This window comes from Morone saxatilis, unplaced genomic scaffold (genome assembly GCF_004916995.1).
Source record: "Morone saxatilis isolate NCDOM2014 unplaced genomic scaffold, NCSU_SB_2.0 Contig15, whole genome shotgun sequence".
Taxonomy (NCBI): domain Eukaryota; kingdom Metazoa; phylum Chordata; class Actinopteri; family Moronidae; genus Morone; species Morone saxatilis.
Genome location: NW_023339707.1, coordinates 16773541 through 16793317, shown reverse-complemented (window position 1 = coordinate 16793317; position 19777 = coordinate 16773541). Strand labels below are relative to the sequence as shown.

General features: G+C 40.6%; 1 protein-coding gene across 1 annotated transcript in view; it reads right to left on the bottom strand.

Moving 5' to 3' along the window:
* Positions 1-18413, bottom strand: part of LOC118323865 (glutamate receptor-interacting protein 2-like) — a 32639-nt gene extending 14226 nt beyond the window's left edge. Inside the window, exons 1-11 of the mRNA XM_035655921.1 lie at positions 18001-18413; positions 12369-12449; positions 11500-11638; positions 9091-9236; positions 7859-7942; positions 7699-7774; positions 6965-7110; positions 4894-5041; positions 4629-4798; positions 1243-1371; positions 801-1017 (exon numbers count right to left, since the gene is read on the bottom strand). Of these exons, the coding sequence (XP_035511814.1) occupies positions 801-1017; positions 1243-1371; positions 4629-4798; positions 4894-5041; positions 6965-7110; positions 7699-7774; positions 7859-7942; positions 9091-9236; positions 11500-11638; positions 12369-12449; positions 18001-18178 (1514 nt within the window). The 5' untranslated portion in view covers positions 18179-18413. The remainder of the gene's footprint in view (positions 1-800; positions 1018-1242; positions 1372-4628; positions 4799-4893; positions 5042-6964; positions 7111-7698; positions 7775-7858; positions 7943-9090; positions 9237-11499; positions 11639-12368; positions 12450-18000) is intronic.
* Between the last annotated feature and the right edge of the window lie 1364 nt (positions 18414-19777).

Genomic DNA, 19777 nt, shown 5'->3' with positions numbered 1-19777 from the left:
AATGCTAATGCTAATGCTAACATGCTCACAATGACAACATGCTGATGTTAAGCAGATATGTTTACTATCTTCACCATCTACATTTAGTGTGAGGCTGTTGGGAATGTCCTTAGTTTTGCAGGTATTTGGCCATAAATCAAAGTATCTGACACACTGAAATGTTGACCTGATGATGGTGCTAGATGAAAAGTTAAGAGTAGTTAAAGGGTTCAGTGATTATGATTCATCATGAGGGTGACATGAACGTTGGTAGCGGGGGCGCCTACTACTACGCTACTGAATTCACACTGAAAAATATCTATAAAGACTGTTCAGTGATGAGGATTATCTTGTTTCAACAAGTACTACATTTATCTCTTTTCTTTTTAATGCCTTAATTTGTCCACTGATATTATAAACAAGCATACAACTACACGCCTGTATGTCTGGATAAATGTACTGTATATATCAAACTGCCAAAAAGTAATAAAAATGTGTTAGTTTTAAAGAGCAAAGCTGGAGGCAGAACTCTTGTAGGTCTACACTCAGATACCAGTTTATTAGGAGCAGTTAGCTAAAAATAATGCAGTCTAATACAACAGTCCTGCAATACCTTCACAAAGGTTATAATGTTCTGTTTTAAAGAGGTGTTGATTCAACTTCATAATCATTTTCTGGAGGCTGCAGTTTGTGGTGCTGTTTAAATTGTATTGCATTTTATAGAGAGGTACACACACCTGTAAATCTCACACCTCAGGGAGAAAAAAACAAAACAATCTGCACTACACACCAGCTTTAAATGAGGAAATATGTTTCATGTAAATGGGTTGAACCAATGCTTTAACGTGGAACAAAAAGCAGGGCGGTTTGTCATACGTGAGCTCTTGTGGTCCTTCTTCCTGTTCCTCCTCTTGCCAGTCGAGCTGCGGGGACTGTTAGGAGCGATCGAAGGGATGGGGCAGGGCAACGTGTTGCTACCCTGGCTGCTGAAGCCTGAGGTGGCTGTGGAGGAAGGGGAGAAGCCACCACTCACCAGAGCTGAAAGGAGACATAGCACTACACGTATCAAAAGCCTTGTACAGTTTGAGCGACCATGACATTTTATTCACGTCCACAGCTGCAGAATACGCTCATGGGAACTATAGAATGAAATGCAGTGTTGGAAAAAACCTTGTGGAAACGATTTAAGAAACGTGCTGAAGAAAAAAAAGCTCCTGCTATGGTGTCTCGCCAGCAGCAGTGCTGTCACAAGTGATAACTTACATTTGCAGTGGTCCTGCTGGTTGTGTGGGTGGCTTGGGCTGCTCCATGTCTTGCCATGGTTGGCATGTGGGGGATGGCAGTAGTTGCTGCTTTGGTCCCATGGATGATGGTTGCTCTTCTGCACTTTTACTGCAGCAGTACGGAGGCAAACACATCCATTAAGTAAACCAAATCCACTCCTCTGTTGTACACTTTTCTAAATTCTACCCATGAAATCACGCTTTCATTCCCATGTCTAAATTTGTACCACACCGCACAGTGCCTGGAGGATAATTCAGAGCAGAGTAATTGATATTTGATGTTTTCGTCATGGTACACTAGATTAAATCCTGCGGTTTAATGTATTTTGATGAGCATCTGAGAATCACTTAGACACACAAAGCTGAGTTGGCTGAATGGAAAGTGGTAAAAAAAAAAAAAAAAATCTTACTCTTACTAGCGAGCTTCCAAAAAGCTAAGTGCAAACTGGAGATCATTTTTATAATTTCATGTTCAAAAGAGCCCGAAGGTGCAAAAACAGTCTGAGAAAGTTGACCACTGGGCATGATGTTGTTACGCTCAGCAGGAAGTGATACTGGCTGTTAGGAGGCATGAGGCTTGACCTTGATTGGGAACAGCTGAAAGCTTGATTGCTGATGATGCATGGTGTCTGTTTCTGCCTCTGATTGGCAGACAGTTTGGTCTAAATGTGTTTTAATTTAATCCTGTGTGATAATATATATATTTTTTAAAGCTATTCTGTTGACTTTTCCTGCTTTAAACCAAATGGAGAGCACAGATTGTTGGTAATTCTGAAAGGCGTCTTATCCCTCATGTCAAAGCCTGCATAACGCAGCGCATTCAGTCAAACAGTATCTGTGAAGCACTTAAAGGGAATCAACTGACCCTTCGTGTGACACTAACCTCAATAATTAACTTTCCTTTACAGATTCTTTTAGCTAAAATTGTCACAGAGTGTTACATGTGACAGTAATCCTCGCTGCTTCATTTGCAGGGGTCTAATCTCTGACAACTTGCTCACATGGATGGAGGATTTGCTGGAAACATGCATGACTGCGGTAGTGCCTGGGATGTTTGCCACATTCAAGGAACCTGGTTAAATCCAACCGTATGTAATCAGAACACTCGCAGGAGAAACCTCCAGCCCTTTCCGGAGAACCAGTTTCTATCGGACTCAATCAAAACCTGTAAAGCTTTGGCTCTGGCAGCTTATGTTAAGCTCACCTAGGGGAAGCTCTCCAAGAAATTGTGTTTTTTTTTTTCTGATCTACGCGGGTGGAAAGAAACATTAACTCCTAATCTCTTAGTGGCCATATCAGTCTTATTAAATCCCCACAGGAGATTAGACAAATTGCATCTTATAATCATGCTTTATCCCGGAGGGGGGGGAGAAGAAGCTGTGAAAATATAGTTTTATCAAAACGTCATGGCGCCTATTCAGTGAATAATTACTGAATAGGAATTTCAGAAGATACATGCCTGTAATATCATAGAGAAGTGACACCTGTGCTGCACTTTGAATTGAGATTGTTTAATGGTCAACAGGAGCCAGTGCAGTTTAATCATTTTACTTAGAAAGTATCATCTGTATGTTGTCTTTAAAGGAAATAAGCCTGTAAATTAGGATGAAAGTTTGGCAAAAATAAAAGTGAAACACTGAAGAGTGGACCAGATAAAAAATTAACAAGGGATAAAGAAAGAAATAGCAGAAGAAAGAATTCAGTGACCCAACAGAAGACTAAACTACATCTTATTTCTCTTTGTCATGTTGTGTGATTCTTCTCATGCTTACATGTTAAGGAGCCCCTGCAGCTGCTGACCCAGAAATAAGCCTGCAGGACATGGCACGAACATGATCTCTGACAGAGAAAAGTGTGTTTGTGTGTGTGGCTTGTTGGTATGCATAAGAGGCCGAGTGTGTACCCAAAAGGCAGAGGGATTGTGGTCGGCAGTGTGCGCGCGCACACACACACACACATATACACACAGGCTGATTCACAGTACATGAAAGAAGGCAGCTGGGTGGCAGCCAGGCTCTTTACAGCTGTAGGTAAAACGGCTAAGAGCAGACCAGTAACAATATAGTGAGGACAACATGCCGGAACTCCAGCAGGTCTACTTTATATTCTCCACAATGTACATGCAGAACTTCTTCAAAAGATTTAAATCACATAGCACTGAAATAATTAGTCAATTAGTCGACATTGTCCTCTGTGAATACTTTGCATTGACCTATGTATTTGCATATTTTCACTCGAGCATGTACAACATTTTATTTTATATTTTAATATAAAATTGTGACATTTATACATTTTACATATACTTAAAAACATTTAAAGGCCACCAGGTTAATATATATTTTAATACCTATATTAGGCTACATGAAGTGGTGGAAGAAGTACTCAGATCCTTTACTTAATTACAAGTACCAGAAATACAATATTACAAGTAAAAGTACAGGAGTCTTTTTAACTAATTACACTCAAAAATATTGCAGTAAAATGTCTCCTGTGACTGAAATATTATTATATTTATAACATTTTTAGATTGTTAGAACAGATGCAACGATATGTGAGCAGCTTTTTACTGCTGCTGGTTGGGGTGGAGCTAATTTATCTAATTTAGATACCGTTTGTGTTAAAATTTGACCTCTTTCACAGACTCCTCTTTAAGTAAGAGGTCATAGGCCAAAAGGTTGTAAACCACTAGTTCTGGTTTCATCTTTAATCTTGATGTGTTGTATTTTATAAGCTTTATGTTTCTATTATGTCAAATGTTAATCTGTAAAGTGACCATCGAGTAACTAGATTATAGTGGAGTAAAATGTAGAATTATAGTGGAGCAGAAGCATAAAGTAACATAAAACTTAAATAAAACCTTCATATTTCTTTTTTCTAATTATTATTAATTGCACTCTTGTCTTTTAGCACATCCTTGAGAATATGCCACCCTGCAATTAGAGCTGCATGATATGATAAAAACATCATACATTATTTTATTAGTTCTTAAATCTGCAGATTTAATCCATAGAAAATTATTTACTAACAATTATGATAGATTATTTAAAATACCAGCTTCTGAAATGTGAAGATTTGCTGTTTTCCTCTGATATGTACTATTATAAATTAAGTATCTTTTTGATGCTCAGTTGAACAAAAACAGGCACCTTTTGCACCATTTTCTGAGATTTTACACATCAATAAAACTATTAACAGTGAAATATTGTTAGTTGCAGCCCTAAATAATATATAGTCACACTTGTCACTGGCTTTGTCTCAGATGATTTACTCTTTCACTGCTGATTCTCAGATGTCTCTGATTTGTTTTTTTCTGTTGCAATCTCACACAGAGATTTGCTGTTTTTTTGCATCACCTCTGGGACATACCTGTGTCTTGCGGTCTGACAAGAAGCCTGCTCTGGCTGGCTGGGAGAATCTCCAGTTTTACAACATCAGAAGTGCTGGCAAGCAGCTGCGTGGCCTCCATCAGAGAACAATGCTCTGTGCTGGTCCCATCTATAGAAAGAAGGATGTCACCTACATGCAGCGCTCCACACCTGAGAGAGTGAGAAAGCGGCAGGTTGTATCAGGAAAGTCGTTGTTTAACAGGAAAGTGTCTGTGGAGCAGAATAATTTAAGATTCTAGTTTCACCTTTCCACCACGCTGGCTGGCTTTATCTTGTCAATAATAATAACTTGTTTGTTCCTGTATATTGTGGTGGTGAGGCTGATCCCCAGGCTGGCAGAGTGACTTTTCACTATCTCCACCAGCAGAGGGCCTGAGGCTTGCTGCACTGCCTCTGAAACAGATAAGACACACAGACATGATAGAGATCATCAAGATTACTGGATGGTTCTGTAATTGGATGCTCACTGTGTAAACGCCTACATGTAAAATACTGCACCCACACACTGTAACCTTTTACACATAAATGTTTATATTTTCATTAATCTGGTATTGTCATAATTCCCCAAGAACTGACAACAGGTGAGTCTTCAGATTCAATTAGAAACATGCTTATCGTCAGGTTTTAGTGCAATTTATTGACTGCTGTAAAAATGTAGATTACAGGTGCAACTCCTCAGCTATCATTTAGACCACAGGTTCCTGACCTCCCACTAGGGGTCACCAAAGCTTCACAGGCAGTCGCGAGGCCTTCTTCATTTTAAGAGGTGCAAAAAATATACACAGCTTGGTCTATATCTTAGCATTTCATTCATTTCTGTCAATAAGTTCTGTGAAAACTAAATTAAATTGTTAATCTTAAAGTTTGGATTATTATTTAAGAGCTAAACTTAAAATACATCTCACAGGATAAGGGCATGGTGAAGGCCTCAACAGGAGCTATATTCACAGAGCCTTCACTATGATAAACAGCCTCATTCAATTTACATAACATAAATGTCTTATTATGTTGGATACATTTCTCTCTCTCTTAACTGCCATGCATTTTCTATGAATCTTGCAAAAACAAAAGTCTCCTCCTTAAAGTGCCAACTCAACATTTCACCTTGCTACTTTTGACTGAGAACTTCACAGTCTTTTGCTGTAACCAGCTTAAACTGAAAAATTATGTTACATTTTTGGATTTCACTTGTGAACCCCTCTGACTGGTTCTGGTCTGGAGACAGAAAGATAATGTGTGTCAACTGTCCTTAGTGACCTGCCCTATTTTGCTCAGAGCAGTGCAGAGTTTGTGATCTTATGGAGAATTAGTCACCATGACCAAATGGAGGTTATACACTGTAGTGAGTTCCTGTCTTCAGAGGCGTATTTTACTAATTTTCGACCCAGTGGTGAGGAGCTCAAAATAGATTCGATTCACTTTGTACACTCACAGTGAAACTCACTTGTACTTGTCAACAATTCATTTAAAGGGGCTTTTTGAAGTTTAAATTAGCTTTGCACAGAAACAGTTGGTAGAAATGTCCTTCAGAGAAACCAAGAGAGTACTTTTTAATTTTATACTCCATATACCAGATGAGGTCATAGTGATGTCATCGGGGTTATCTTGGCCTGGGCACGACTACACATTTATTTACCAGAAAGCCTATATTACAAACTGGAATGTGGACTTTGAAAGACTGGGAAGTTCTAATAAAAAGATGCTAGCTAGTTGCATCATGGGAAATGTAGTTTTTTTGTGGACCTATACTAAAATCTGGATATCTTGGCCTCTGCTGCTTTGATTTTGATCATTCTTTTTGTAATCTGTCTCTTGTGAATCCCTCATTTTATAGATGTGGTGTGCCCCTTTAATATACTCCTTTGAAGGTCTGTCATCTTGTCCCCCGAAATACAGTATGTGGCATCACCAGAGCTTAGGGACATACCATAAGATCTCTGACTACTGCTCACATCCAACCTTGTTTTATGATGTTAAAAAATGTTGTTAACAAACTGCCTGAAAAATAGACAACAGAGTACCGTAATGACTCTGGTACAGAAATTTCTTTAAAAAATATATATATATTGGGATTAAACCTGCCAAGTGTAGAGAGCTCAACACATTACAATAAAACACTGAATATTACCCATCTACCCTTCCCCTGTTGAAGTGTGCTCATGGGCCAGTGTGACTCTCCTGGTGGCGTCTCCAGCACCGACACTCACTCACATCCATGCAGCCAAACGGCCACATTATTTACCCTCAGAGCAACACTGCCCTACCATGCCTCCACATAGTCTGTGTGTGTGTGTGTGTGTGTGTGTGTTTGCTCACCCATGACAGAGACGTCATACTCAATCAGGAACAGTGCTTCCTGGCCACTCTGCATCAGCATGGTCAAAGCGTCAGCATGCTTCTCTCTGTTTAAAGGCATCCCGTCTATGCTCAATACTCTGTCTCCGGCCTTCAAAGTGCTCTCTCTGGAGAAACACATTAGGAGAAAGAGAGCGAAAAAATAAAACACAAGCGATCAGCGCAAGATGCTCATACAAGCGTTTAAGCACCAGTCACAGTAAATCATTAAACAGTTCCACATGAGTGTCCCCTCCCAGGTGAGATGGAGGATAAATGAGATAAACGGCCGTAAAGTCTTTGATGGCGAATTACGTTTGCTCCAGTGTTATGGTGCTCTCAGTTTTCATGGGGAAAAGTGCAATGTTGCATTAGCCTCAGGATGAGCAGTGCCCTTTCTGCTTTGAAGATAACACACAATATATGTGTCACAGCCACAAATTCTATTGCAGCAGCCTGAGCACAGACTGATGCAAAAGAAATAATGTGCGCATAAAGATATTGTGGGTTTACAATCAATCATAATCCTACGTGGGTGATAAACAAATATTTTAATTGCAGACAAAGATGAGGCAATTACTAAAACACATATCCTTTGAGCCATACATCTAAATACACACACAATAAAAACATGCATGCATGCACACATACAATAATTTGAATGGGCTCATTCGTGCACAGCTAAGACACATAAAGCTACACTACCATGTCCTCACCTGTCAGCGGGTCCTCCAGGCCTGACGCATGTAACCACCAGAGGACGAGACCTGCGCCAGTCCTCATGGAAGCCTCCTATAAAACAAAACACAGAGAATAAATAAGCTAAAGCTAATTATTTTACTGAAGGATTTACACAAAAATATCCTATCCACCTACCTCTCATGACAAACCCAAAGCTGTTTCCCTCCTTGTGTAAACACACTTCAATGGTTTTGGTTATGACTCCTGAGGGGTTCTGGACTAAGAGCAGCAAGAGAGGAAAGGACAAAGAATTATTACCAGACTCCTCTAAAGCTACACATAAAATGAATGTAAAGAGCTTTTTCAAAAGTTTGATCATTGTGCCATCTGAGTGTGCTGAATCATGGGAATGAACAAAGCATTGAGGAAATGTGTTTAATTAATCTCAGTGGGGAAATGAATTCTCTGTATTTGACCCATACTAATGATTTAAGAGCAGTCAGCAGCTGCAGTGCAGCGCCTGGGGACTTACTCTGTTTCTAAGGCCGGTGCCTTGATAAAGGAAACCCAATAAGTATTGATTTGCAGGTCGAAAGATGTCTAGATGTTGAGGTTAAATTGGGGGTAAATTTTGATGACAATTTTAGCCATCAGGGATATAACTGTTGTTTCAACACACTTTTAATGACTATAATTCACTCAAATATTCAAATGCTACTAAAAAACAGTAACTTTTAAACCAAATTTAGCTCAGTTTTAACCTATTAAGATCAGTGCTTACTGGGAGATTATATTTTACAATTAAAATGCATGTGTTTTGGTGTGGGACGAAATTAAAGCACCTGAAGAAGACATAAAAGGCCACAGTGTAGATAGAAGTGACATGACATCCTTAAATTTCACATTGAGTCTGACGCCAGTTTTTTTGTTTTGTTTTATTGTCTGGAGCCTAGATTCTGGATGAACTAATATACATTAGAAAAATAAATTATTTAAATCGTGTTTGATGTAGATTGGTTAAAAACTATGAATAAGTTTTCTATAGAACTTTATCTTTCAAAAAACGTCCCAATCCCAACTCTTTTTTTTTTAAATAATCAATGTGCTGAGATCAAGAGAGATGGTGAATCAAAGTGATACCCAAGAGTCTGGTATCTTTATCTCCAAAGGGATATCCACCAGCACCGAGATCAAAAAGGGGCTGATATGGTATGCCACTCTAGCAGCATGTGTTGAGTCCTCTGGATGTTATGGGCTTTTTATGGCCTGCAGCCTTAACTAATAAACTTATTTATTAACCCAGTAATTTCTCACCTGTGTGCATTTGAAAATACAAAGCCTTGTTTGTAATGACAGCCCTTTCTCTAAATGTCTGAGCATTTGTTGGACTAAAGGGCAGAATATTCATCTTACAGAACTTCACCTACCGAATGGCGGCAGCTCGTACTCCACCTCCAGCACCACTCGCTCCCCGATGTTCTTCAGCAGGCTGATAATCTCATCATGGCGGAGCTTTGACAGGTTGATGCCGTTCACTGACTTGATGTAGTCTCCAACATTCAGCTGGTCACTCCTGTGGAAAGTTAAGGGCAGACCATTAAAGATCAAGACTGGATTACTAACTGAGCATACTGCCCTGGGGCCGCACACCGCCAGGGACAGTTTTGTGCTTTGCACCACAATATCAGATATCAACTCAATTCCGCATTATCACCCAAGATAAGATCATCTTGCTGAGGGGCTTATTTTTAGGCTGCAAACATCTGTAATGTGTTGTGGCTTGTAGTGATGGACACACAGAGCTTCATCAACAACTCTGCAGTCTTCCTCAGCTTTACAGAGCTTTTTACCCACTTTCAGCTCACTGTTTTGGGTTTTACGGCTCACAACTTTTACTCTCATCTCTCAACTCACTGTAATACCTGTTTGTTACAGCAGCGGTTATCAAACGTATTTCAACATGTAACCCCTTTGAAATATTTTCTCAGCCGAGTACCCTTTGGGCTTGCTGAGCAGTGGAAAACATTTTTGATAGAATTAAAAAAGCTTTTACAGTATAAAGAGTGCAATACAGCTCTGCACCATCAGTGTTTGATTTATTAAACAGCAACCATGTAACTAAAAAACACTAAAACGCTTAACTTCAAATATTTAGAATCCATCACTAAATTCATGGTTGCAATAACACTATACGACATTGGTGTCACATTGAACTGCGTCTTTTTGATGATAAGTTGCATTCAGAACTTTGTGAGAAACACAGGCTTGTGCTTCACTGTGCTTCTTTGTCATTCTTGGTGGCAGGCCACTGCAGTGATCAAACTCTTTTCTGGGCACAGTCTGTTTCTTTGCTTTTGATCCAATTGCCGCTCACAGTGAACTTCCATCACCATGAACTGGATTGCGTTTGTTGCTTTCTTCTTCTTCTTCTTCCTCTGTGAGCTTTTACAGCAGTTAAAGATTGAAAATAAGAATATAGAATATAAAATGTGGTTTATTGCACTTACATTTACAGATTTTTATGTATTAATTATCTTAGGAATTATGCATGACTAATGTTTTTTTAATTAACTTTTTTTTTAACACCCACATTTGAGGAAGACTGTGTTCCAGTTGCAACAAAAGGGGACCCACAGCACATTTTGGCCTAAAACAATTTGATCTAGTCTTTATCAAAATGAGATGCAACTTTCTAATCTGATAAACATATTCTGGCAGATCTTTTTCTGCATGATCCCACTGTTAAATAAAACAATCGCTGTCTAATGTTTTAAATATTTACACAATTTATCGTGGTTGGTTGTATTAACTTGTGTCCAGACAGCGATGGTGATTTGATTACGAATCTCTTTGCAGTATGTAGACTAACATACAGAGCCAGCTATGTAGAACAGTGAGCGGATGCTGGGGTGGAATGGCTGAAAGCGTCTCCTCTTCCGACACTGACAGAGATGATTGTACATGGTGTCTCACATATGACATTATGAGTCAACATGCTGCTCATTGAAGAGAAAATTAATTAAATAGATGCTCTAGCCTGCTTGCCCTGTCTCACCTTTGGGCTACTGCCAGTCACCACTGACAGCAGACAGAGAGAGACGTCTTAACCAGCAGAGCCGAGTGGCCTGTCATCCGGTCCGGTCTCATCACACAATGTCACTGCCGGTCTCTCTCCTGTCTGCCTGAGTGTCTCTCAACCCAGTAAATTAGCTAGCACTTCCACACAAGAATGAACTCAGCTGTGGAAAGACAAGCTGCTTGGATGAATTAGCACAGTGTCTGTCTTTAAACCTCTTTGGACTTGACAAGCGATGGCATATTTGGGCAAGACATTTTCAGAGGGGCTGTGTCATTCACAACTGTGTGTGCATGCGTGTGTTACACTTCAGTCACACGCTGCTTAATCATCATGAAACGTGAGTCCAGCTGCTACATTTTCCTATCATGTGGCTGATGTTGGGGAAAATGAGTGTAACATTTCTGAGGGAAAATTAGTTTCAATTAGTTTAATCTTAATGAAGCAATCTCAGCTCACAAAAGGTTTATATTGAATGATTGGCACCATACAGTGAATTGAACATGAAATGACAATAAAAAAAGAAAAATCTCAATTTGAGGACACGTCTTATGTGGCTTCTTGGGGACTTGGGACCCAACAAATAAGCAGTGTTATGGTATTACTCTGTGAGACAGCATCAAGCTGATCTAACACAACGCCTACAGCCCTGCAGTTAGTATATTTGCAACACGTGTACGTTTGTGGGAGCAGAATAACAAGTCCGGACAGCTTGGTGTGGTTGCCAGGTTTTAACCGCATCACAGAGCAGAAATCTCACCTGGCAGCTAGCCCACCTGGCCGTAGGTTTGACACTCTGGGCTTGCCGTCCTTATCAGACCCTCCGGAGATGGTGAGGCCAAGGCTGCTGCCTTCCCTTTTCATCAGGTCCACCGTGGTCACTCCACGGTACTCCTCTGCTGACAGATACAGACACAGGAACAGATCCACAGTCAGCATTAGCGTCTGCTTGACAGAATCACCCTGTCTGATAGGCAACGAAAGATTCTTTTCTTCGTCTTTCTCTCCTGAATCTCTCACAGAGATGCTCTCTGACACACGACCACATACTTTATTTTCTCACTGTCCTGTCTTTTCCTTGTTCCTTCAGTTCTCTCAATCTGATTGAATCTTTGTGACAGGTTTAGGAGGAGGAGGAGGATGGAGTCTGTTTTATTGCCACGCTAAATATTGATGATGGAAAGAAATTCAGTGCGTTATTGCAAAAGGACAGTTTACCGCAGATTCATCAGGTCATAAATGGAAATCCAATTGTATTCTTAAGTGAATGAAAATGAGTTTGACCTTAACTCTGATGGATATGTGGCTATATAGTGTCATCAGAGGACTCATTCTGTCTTGTGGTCCACATTGTGCTGCGCTGTTAAATTGTTCTATGTGAGGTCTAGTGTGGTTTAGTACAAATGACAGGTATGCCACACAAGCATTTTTTTTACCCTTATCTAAGCATTCAAAACAGTAAAATCAAGTAAAACACAGCAGACACATGGCTCCACATGCACACAAAAACCTCCAACACGGCATGACTCTTCTTTTTTCTGCAGACGTAGGTGAATTGGGCGCAGCAGCATGAATCAGATATGAGATAAAAGACAAAATGATATGAAGTCAGGTTTGACTGTATTGTACCTGAGAAGCTGCGCCTCTGGGACGAATGTGATTGGTCAGTTGCAGCGGACTCCTTGCTCCCCTTTGAGTACGGTCCTTCATCTGAAGAGACAGCAGGGGGGTATGGAGGTGATGTTATGAAGCACTGTGGTGACATGGAGGGAAACTCTGCAGCAGAAGGCTAAATGAACACGACCATCCATTCTACATCATGACAGCTGCACACACTTTGATGCTTTGAACTGCACCCTTGTTAACTACAGGGCTCTGGGAGGGAAACAGCACTTAGCCAACAGCCAAATCCATCCATCAGGCATTGGTCAACTGAAACAGAGTGAACTCAGGACCCTGGAAGGTCACTCCACTTTGTTTCCACGACAATCCTATAAAAATGGTCATGGGTTTAAAATAGCTACTCTCTGTCTGCAGCAGAGACCCTTGAAAACCATTCATTTAACACAAGAATGCATTTGCGGCAAGCTTGATGTATGCGACCACTAAAGCATGGGAATTTTCCTAAAGGAACAGCATGCGGTTAATGGACTGTTGGGGCATGGAGAGAAATTTTCATGTCATTTACAGCAGCTGCTACAGAAAGCCGGGAAATGTTCAATCTACTCTACAAGGATACTAATTTTTTTGTCTTCCTTTCTGTTCACCCACAGTCGGAACCATTTCTGACACAGCACAGGGCAGGCCTCAGATTAGCAGAGCCACTGCTCGGCCATCTGAACCTGAATAATGCAGTCACACAAGCATGTCAGCAGTCCCAGTGATGAAGAAACTTGACTAGGCACTTCTTTAATCCTGTCCACTGCGGATTACCTTTTCAGCTGTACGGCACAGTTATTGAACATCATATTGCAAACTTAAAGAGAAGCTGTGCAAGTCCTCCTTTTTAAGAGCAGAGGGGCCATGTTAGTGATTTACACTACTGGCATGAAAACTTAAGTCATCACAAGTTAAAGTCTCCAGTGACTGCTTTGATACAGAGACTGGTTAAAAACCTGTTTAATTTAGAAACTAGAGGTTTTCAAATTGTTAGGCGAGAGAGACAAAGACTGCATGAGGTGAAAGGGACAGGTGCATGCTGGGCTTGTAAAAACAACCACCACACAGCTCATGGAGGCAATTAAGGTACTTTCAAATCTTAAGCGCCTGATTTGAATTTTTATCAAAAATAGCACTCCTTCTTGGAGTCCTAACTCAGTCAAATCAGAAAATACAGACATAATACACATAATTTTGGATTCAGTGTAACATATACTTTCTGAGGATGTCATAAAACAATAGGATAAACGTCCATAAAGCCATTCACAAAGGATTGCAAAACTGTGTTCACATTGCATGCATTAGCGCTTAATTCAGATTAATTGCTCAGATCCAATTTTTTTTTTCAAACTTTTCATGATAACAATTTTCCAAAATGTGAGTAGAAATATAGGCTAAAAGAATGGAAATCACACAGCATGACTTGCTACATCCATTGTGACATCACTCTTCCTGTTTACCTCCCTCAAGACTCAGGCTATGATTATAATAGGAGTGACAAAATCTATTTGTCTAAACTTCACTCATGTTGCAATATACATATGTATAATATAATATTTGGAAATTTGAGGGTTGTCAGTTGTCTCCATCTCTGCAGGCCTGACAGTATATCAATTTCTATCTGTGCTGATTTGTAAAGACTGAACTGGAGGAAGCAGGAGAGGTGCTTGAAGGGCATTAAACTCACTGCCTTCCCTCCGTCCACATCAAGTGTCCACATCTGCCCAACTGAAGATGAGGCCTTTAGACAGAGGCATGGATCATTTGTCAAATCCTCTCTGACCCTAAACCTTTGGGCATGCCCTGCAGTAAGGAAGAACATTCAGCCTTCTTGTGCACACAGCTGCATGAGTCAGACCTTAACTGCGGAAATATCTTACTGGACTTTGCATATTATGGCAATGTATAGAACATACATATGCATAACATGGTATTTCCCACTAATTTACACACATCCTTGCACACATATCCTATCCAGTAGCTGTGAGGCACAAACACACATACACAAAGTGAGTGACACATCACAAACACATTATGCTGGGCAAAAGCCCCATAACAAACCACGCGGACTCCTGAGGGCCCCTGACAGTCCAGCAGCTGTCATTGCAGTCAAAAGGCACCATTAGCTCTGGGTTACGCAGACCCAATGCTCTACACGTGACTGAACGCTACTGTACCATCAAGCCATCCCCCAACAATCCTCCTCTACCTTAAAATAACATATATCATTTAATCTTACGGCTAGAATTAAGATCAGGACGGAGCTGATTAATAAACAGCCTCAACAATAAAACAACTATTGATTAAAAAATAAATAAAAAAACCTTGACAAAGAGGTTACTTATTGGCTCAAGGATGAGGTTTGCCACAAGAGCTGCATGTAAAGGACCCTCAGAGTGTCGCACTGACTGAAATAAAATTCTACACTTCTGCATAAATATGTGGTGAGTTAATTAACTCCTGGTTTAATCCAGGGCACTGTTTGCCATCCCTCTCATAACCAATCAGGATGTAGGTTAAATATGGGGGCGTCACTGACAATGACAATGAAATCATAATTCTATTTTCAGATGTAAAACTTTATTTATAAACTGGGCCCTGCCAGACCCAGTTTACGTCGCTATATCTGCCCCAATTACACATGGCAGGATGGTATGCAGAGCTGGTGGTCAAGTCCACTCACATTTAAATCTATTTTAACCCATCACAGCCATAATACAAGCATTGTAATGACTCTACATTTAAATTCCTTTGCATTCAGGCTGACTGGATTACAGATCACAAATAAGTAATAACTGTTTACAGGTTAGTAAACAATCCAGGTCATCACTGAACCCCTTCTTCCTGCCACAAATCCCCATTTACAGCACACAAGCTGACTCTCTTCACTCTGCAGCGATCAAAGTGTGGTGCTCTTACCAATGCTGTTCTTAGTGTCTCTCCTCAGACCACACAGCATGGCTGGAGTTTAGTCAGCGCAGCCACCCTTGGGAATTAACCTTGCTGATCTGTAGTAGTGAGCAGAGAGCTAAGGTTCCAGCTGAGTTAAAAAAAAAGTAGAGGCCGAGTTTCAGCCGCTCAGATAAAACACAAACACCATCTTCGTTTTTTCATTCCTTTGCCCCAAGTCCAGCATTGCCTTAACCCTTGTCCCGGCTTGTAAAACCCAGCAAGGAATTGAGCTCCAGAGGGCAAATTCTGATCCTCAGAAGGTCTCTAGTTCTCTCCTCTGTTTAAACTTCAATCCTCAAAAATATAAATCTACCAAGCTTTCTTTTTCTATAAAAATCCAAAGCAGGGAGAGCAATGGTTCACGTCCTTTTCTTGCCATCGTGCCGTGGTTCCATTTTTGAGCTATTCTTACAAATCATTCGTCCTTTTCCAGAGGGTTTATCATCCTCTGTTACATATACACTCACATGAGCACACACACAACCCGTCTCTCTCTCATACAGAGCTAGAGTGAATGTGTGTGCTCCCTCTCTCTCCCTCTGCCAGAGGGGTTCAGTGAGGCAGGCACACACGATAGTCAGTCCCTCCCCCAGCACACACACACACACACACACACACACACACACACACACGCACACTCACTCTTTATCCATTTCCCACCAAGTCAAACACCCCTCGTATGCACATCCTCAATCCCACCCACACACACAAATACACACACACCCTGAGATTAAGACACGACAAAACTGCACACATTCAACTGTCGACACAATTAACACCACCTGCACATTCATTGTCAGACTGAGCCCTGCACAGTGTCACGTTTTTTTTTAACACATAGAGACTGCACCCATTTCAAAGAGCTTGTATCTGCTAGTATCTCTCCCTCACGCACACAGACACACACACGCAAGCTCATAATCGAAAATGAATATGCAAAATTCCTGCGCAGAACAGCTGCCTGTTTGAGAACATGTCACACTGTTATTCATAAAAGTGCAGTTGTCGTGCACAAGGCTGTGATAACAGATTCTACTTCTCATCACACTGTCATCATGTGAAAATAAATAGCGTCCAAAAAGAAGCAAAAAATAATATTAGGGAATCTGAGTGACTGTGTGGAAATTAAACACACTTCCTCCAAAACCGGGCATTTCATGTTTCCCCCTCAGGAGGGTGAAATGACCCTCTGCTAATCCCCGGGCCCGCTGAAGGTCCTTCCACACAAATGCAGAAGGGCTAACGGGTCTGCTGTCTGACCCCGCCGCCACACCTGTCTGACCATTTGTCATGCACATAAGCCCCGACGCCTGCCACTTCCTGATCCCCACTGCAGCCACCAACGCCAACAACAACAACCACCCTCCTGCTGCCTCACTGGCAGCCCCCCCTGAGCCTCTTCTGCCTCATTTGTTTTGGTCACTGCACAAATTGTTGTCATCACTGAGACTTTGGAGACAGCAAATAGGAAATTTTAAAAAATCCCAATGCACAGCACCAGCAAACCCCACACAGCATTACAAAACACACAACGTGAAATTAACCCCTCTGTTCTACAACTGCTTATTTTACAGATGTGTCAAGTGATTGCAAACATTTTTCCGTGTTTCTCCCCGCTGTTGCGTGGAGCCTAATTAGTCAGCTGTTCCAGTGGACACAATACTCTTCGGTGTAGATAATTTCCTCTGAGACTTTTGTCCTTAATACCCGATTTACAATGTGAGCGAGTGTAGTCTTTCAGAGCGAGACTAATTAATTTCCAACAGAATAAAGAAAAAAGGAAGACGGAGCAGTGTGTTGGACTGATAAAAGCCTCTGGGAACAGGCCGGCAAACGTTGGGTTATAATAAAAATTGACTTCTTTTGCTCTTCCGTTAGAACAGAAATCAACATTATTGATGTAGAGTCAGTGATAATGTAATGATAAACTTAAGAAAGCCGATTTTTTGCAGTGACCTTGGCATAGAAACAGAGGTTAAGGATGGTCAACCAGAAAAGAAACAAACTAAGGAAGAAGACTGAAAAGGTGCTCTCAAGAAGAGAATGACCTATGACTGTATTCACTATTTAGTGCCGGTTTGTACATTTTTACAACCTTTTATCGACATTATCGTAAAAATAGCCCTTCTGAAAATAGCCCACATTTTCATTATACATAGACAAAGTGGGTATTCTAAAAAGGAGGGCCCGAATCTTCTCCTGCTCCTCAATCAAACTGACCACACTGCCATCTTATGGTGATCTGATCTAGTTGCAAGTGAAAAGCAAAATGACTAATTCATTCGTCAGCCAGCACAGATCAAAAAAAGAGCCAAAAGGATAAGGATGTGTCACACACACTCATGATGTAATGTTCGGCTTTAAGGTTTGAGTCAAAAAATGCTCATATTAAAAGGCCTGCAGCACGCATACAAACAATTTAACTTTTTTAATTAATTCAGGTAATGTATGTAATTTAATGATCATAAGGGGAATTAATTACAAATAAAACTGGTTAAAGTCAAGTAGTTTTGTGTCTTCAACTACATTCTTCCTTTCTAACAGTGCATAAATTGTCAAATAACTTCTCCAAAGTCTCAGATGTGCTCTACATTATTAAAGACATCAACTGAATACATTTCCATTTCAAAGAATGACTTGTCGGCTTTACCTTTGGTTCTCCCTCTGATGATGCCCAGTCGACATCTGAGAGAAAAAGAGAACATCCTCCTCTTTCCTCCTGCAGACCGACCGCCTTTCCTCAGAGAATCTGTTTGAGGGAAAGCGAAGGAGAGCTGCTTGGGAGTGAGGCGCCCCTTCCCAAACACTAACCTTGCTGACATGTTCATTTTCTGACCAGTGACAAGGAATAAATGGATTCTGTCCTCTCCCTGACACTCTCACACACATCTCGTAGACGTTGCTGTAGCTGCCTGTCCTGCTGTTTTCATGTTCTCCTCCCTCTCTGGAGGACTTCCAGTCCTCTCAGGTGAGTCTTTCCAAGCCACTCCACAAACAGGTCCAGGTTTTTTTTTTAAAAAAAGAGGAGAGATTCAGATCTAACCCTATGACGTTTTTTTTCTCTCCAACCATCGCTGGTAATTCACATCCTTCAGTTCCAAACAGCCACAAGCTGACTGGCTAAATAAATGTTATGTTTTTGCATCTCTGGCAATGTCAGTTTTGCAGGAACAGATGGCAGAGGGCTCAGGGCTGTGGGGCACAGCTTGCCTGCCAGAATGCAATGGAAACTTTCTCTGCAGGGAGCCGGCTCTGAACATCACAAAACAATATATAGTCTGAGCTGCCATTTCAGGGCAATAACTTTGGATAACATTTTATTTAATCTATTGATATTACATCAAAGTATCAGCTGTGGATTTGTCTAACCATGCTGACATGTAATAACAGACTGACTCCTTGCCAAAACCTGGGAGAAGACAGTGCGGCCTTCTTCGTGGTATTAAAGTCTTACCTTATACAGTGTGCTGTTTAAAAGAGCTCTCAACCAGTTTTACACATTAAGACCAGTTGGCTGGTTATGGTTGGCGCTGCTCAGAAGAGGCACTTTGTACTTTATTTGAGTTGTTTTTAGGTATCTGTACTTTACTGGAGTATCAATTTTTCTTTCTGTTACTTTGACCCTCTACATTTTTAGTAACATCTGTACTTTCTACTACTTACATTTAAAGACAGGCTTGTTACTTTAGCCTTAATGTATTTGACAGGAACCCCATCATTGCACCACTTCCCAACACCAAGACTTTTTCAGTTAGCTTTGACAGAAACAGCCAGTACAAATGTCCTGAAGAGAAACCTCTTAAAGAGCCTGTACTTTTCACTTTTACTTGAGTAAATAAGTTGAATCAGTACTACTTGAGTAAAGAATGGGTGTACTTTTGCTACCTCTGCTGCTTAGCCTGTGAAAACAGCTGTATAATGTCATAGTGATTTCATCAGAGTTATTTTGGATTAGGACTACAAATCTTTAACAGTGTGACAAACTGCCTTGTGATCAGTGGTGGAAGAAGTACTCAAATCAAATAACAATTTAAATCCAGTCAAAGTGGAGCTCATTTTAACTACTTTATGTGCTGTTTGTTAATTCAGTCCATACTGATGCATTATATTTAAGAAGTTGATCATGTTTGGTATGTAAAATCAAAATCTGCAAAGGAATGGTAGCTGCCAGACAAATGTAATGGAATATATAGTACAATATATGCCTCTGAAATTAACTGTAGTATAAAGTATAAAGGAGTACTTACGAGTACTTACTTCCCACTAAAAATGCCCCTAACTTGCACAGAGGTACTTTTGATTAGTTGAATGTGTCAAAATTGGGAACAAATGGACATTTACAGTCAGGGAGGGCCAATTCAGAGACATTAAGAAGCTGCAATATAGGAAATGTAGAATCAATATTGCTGGAGTGACCCTTTAATTCC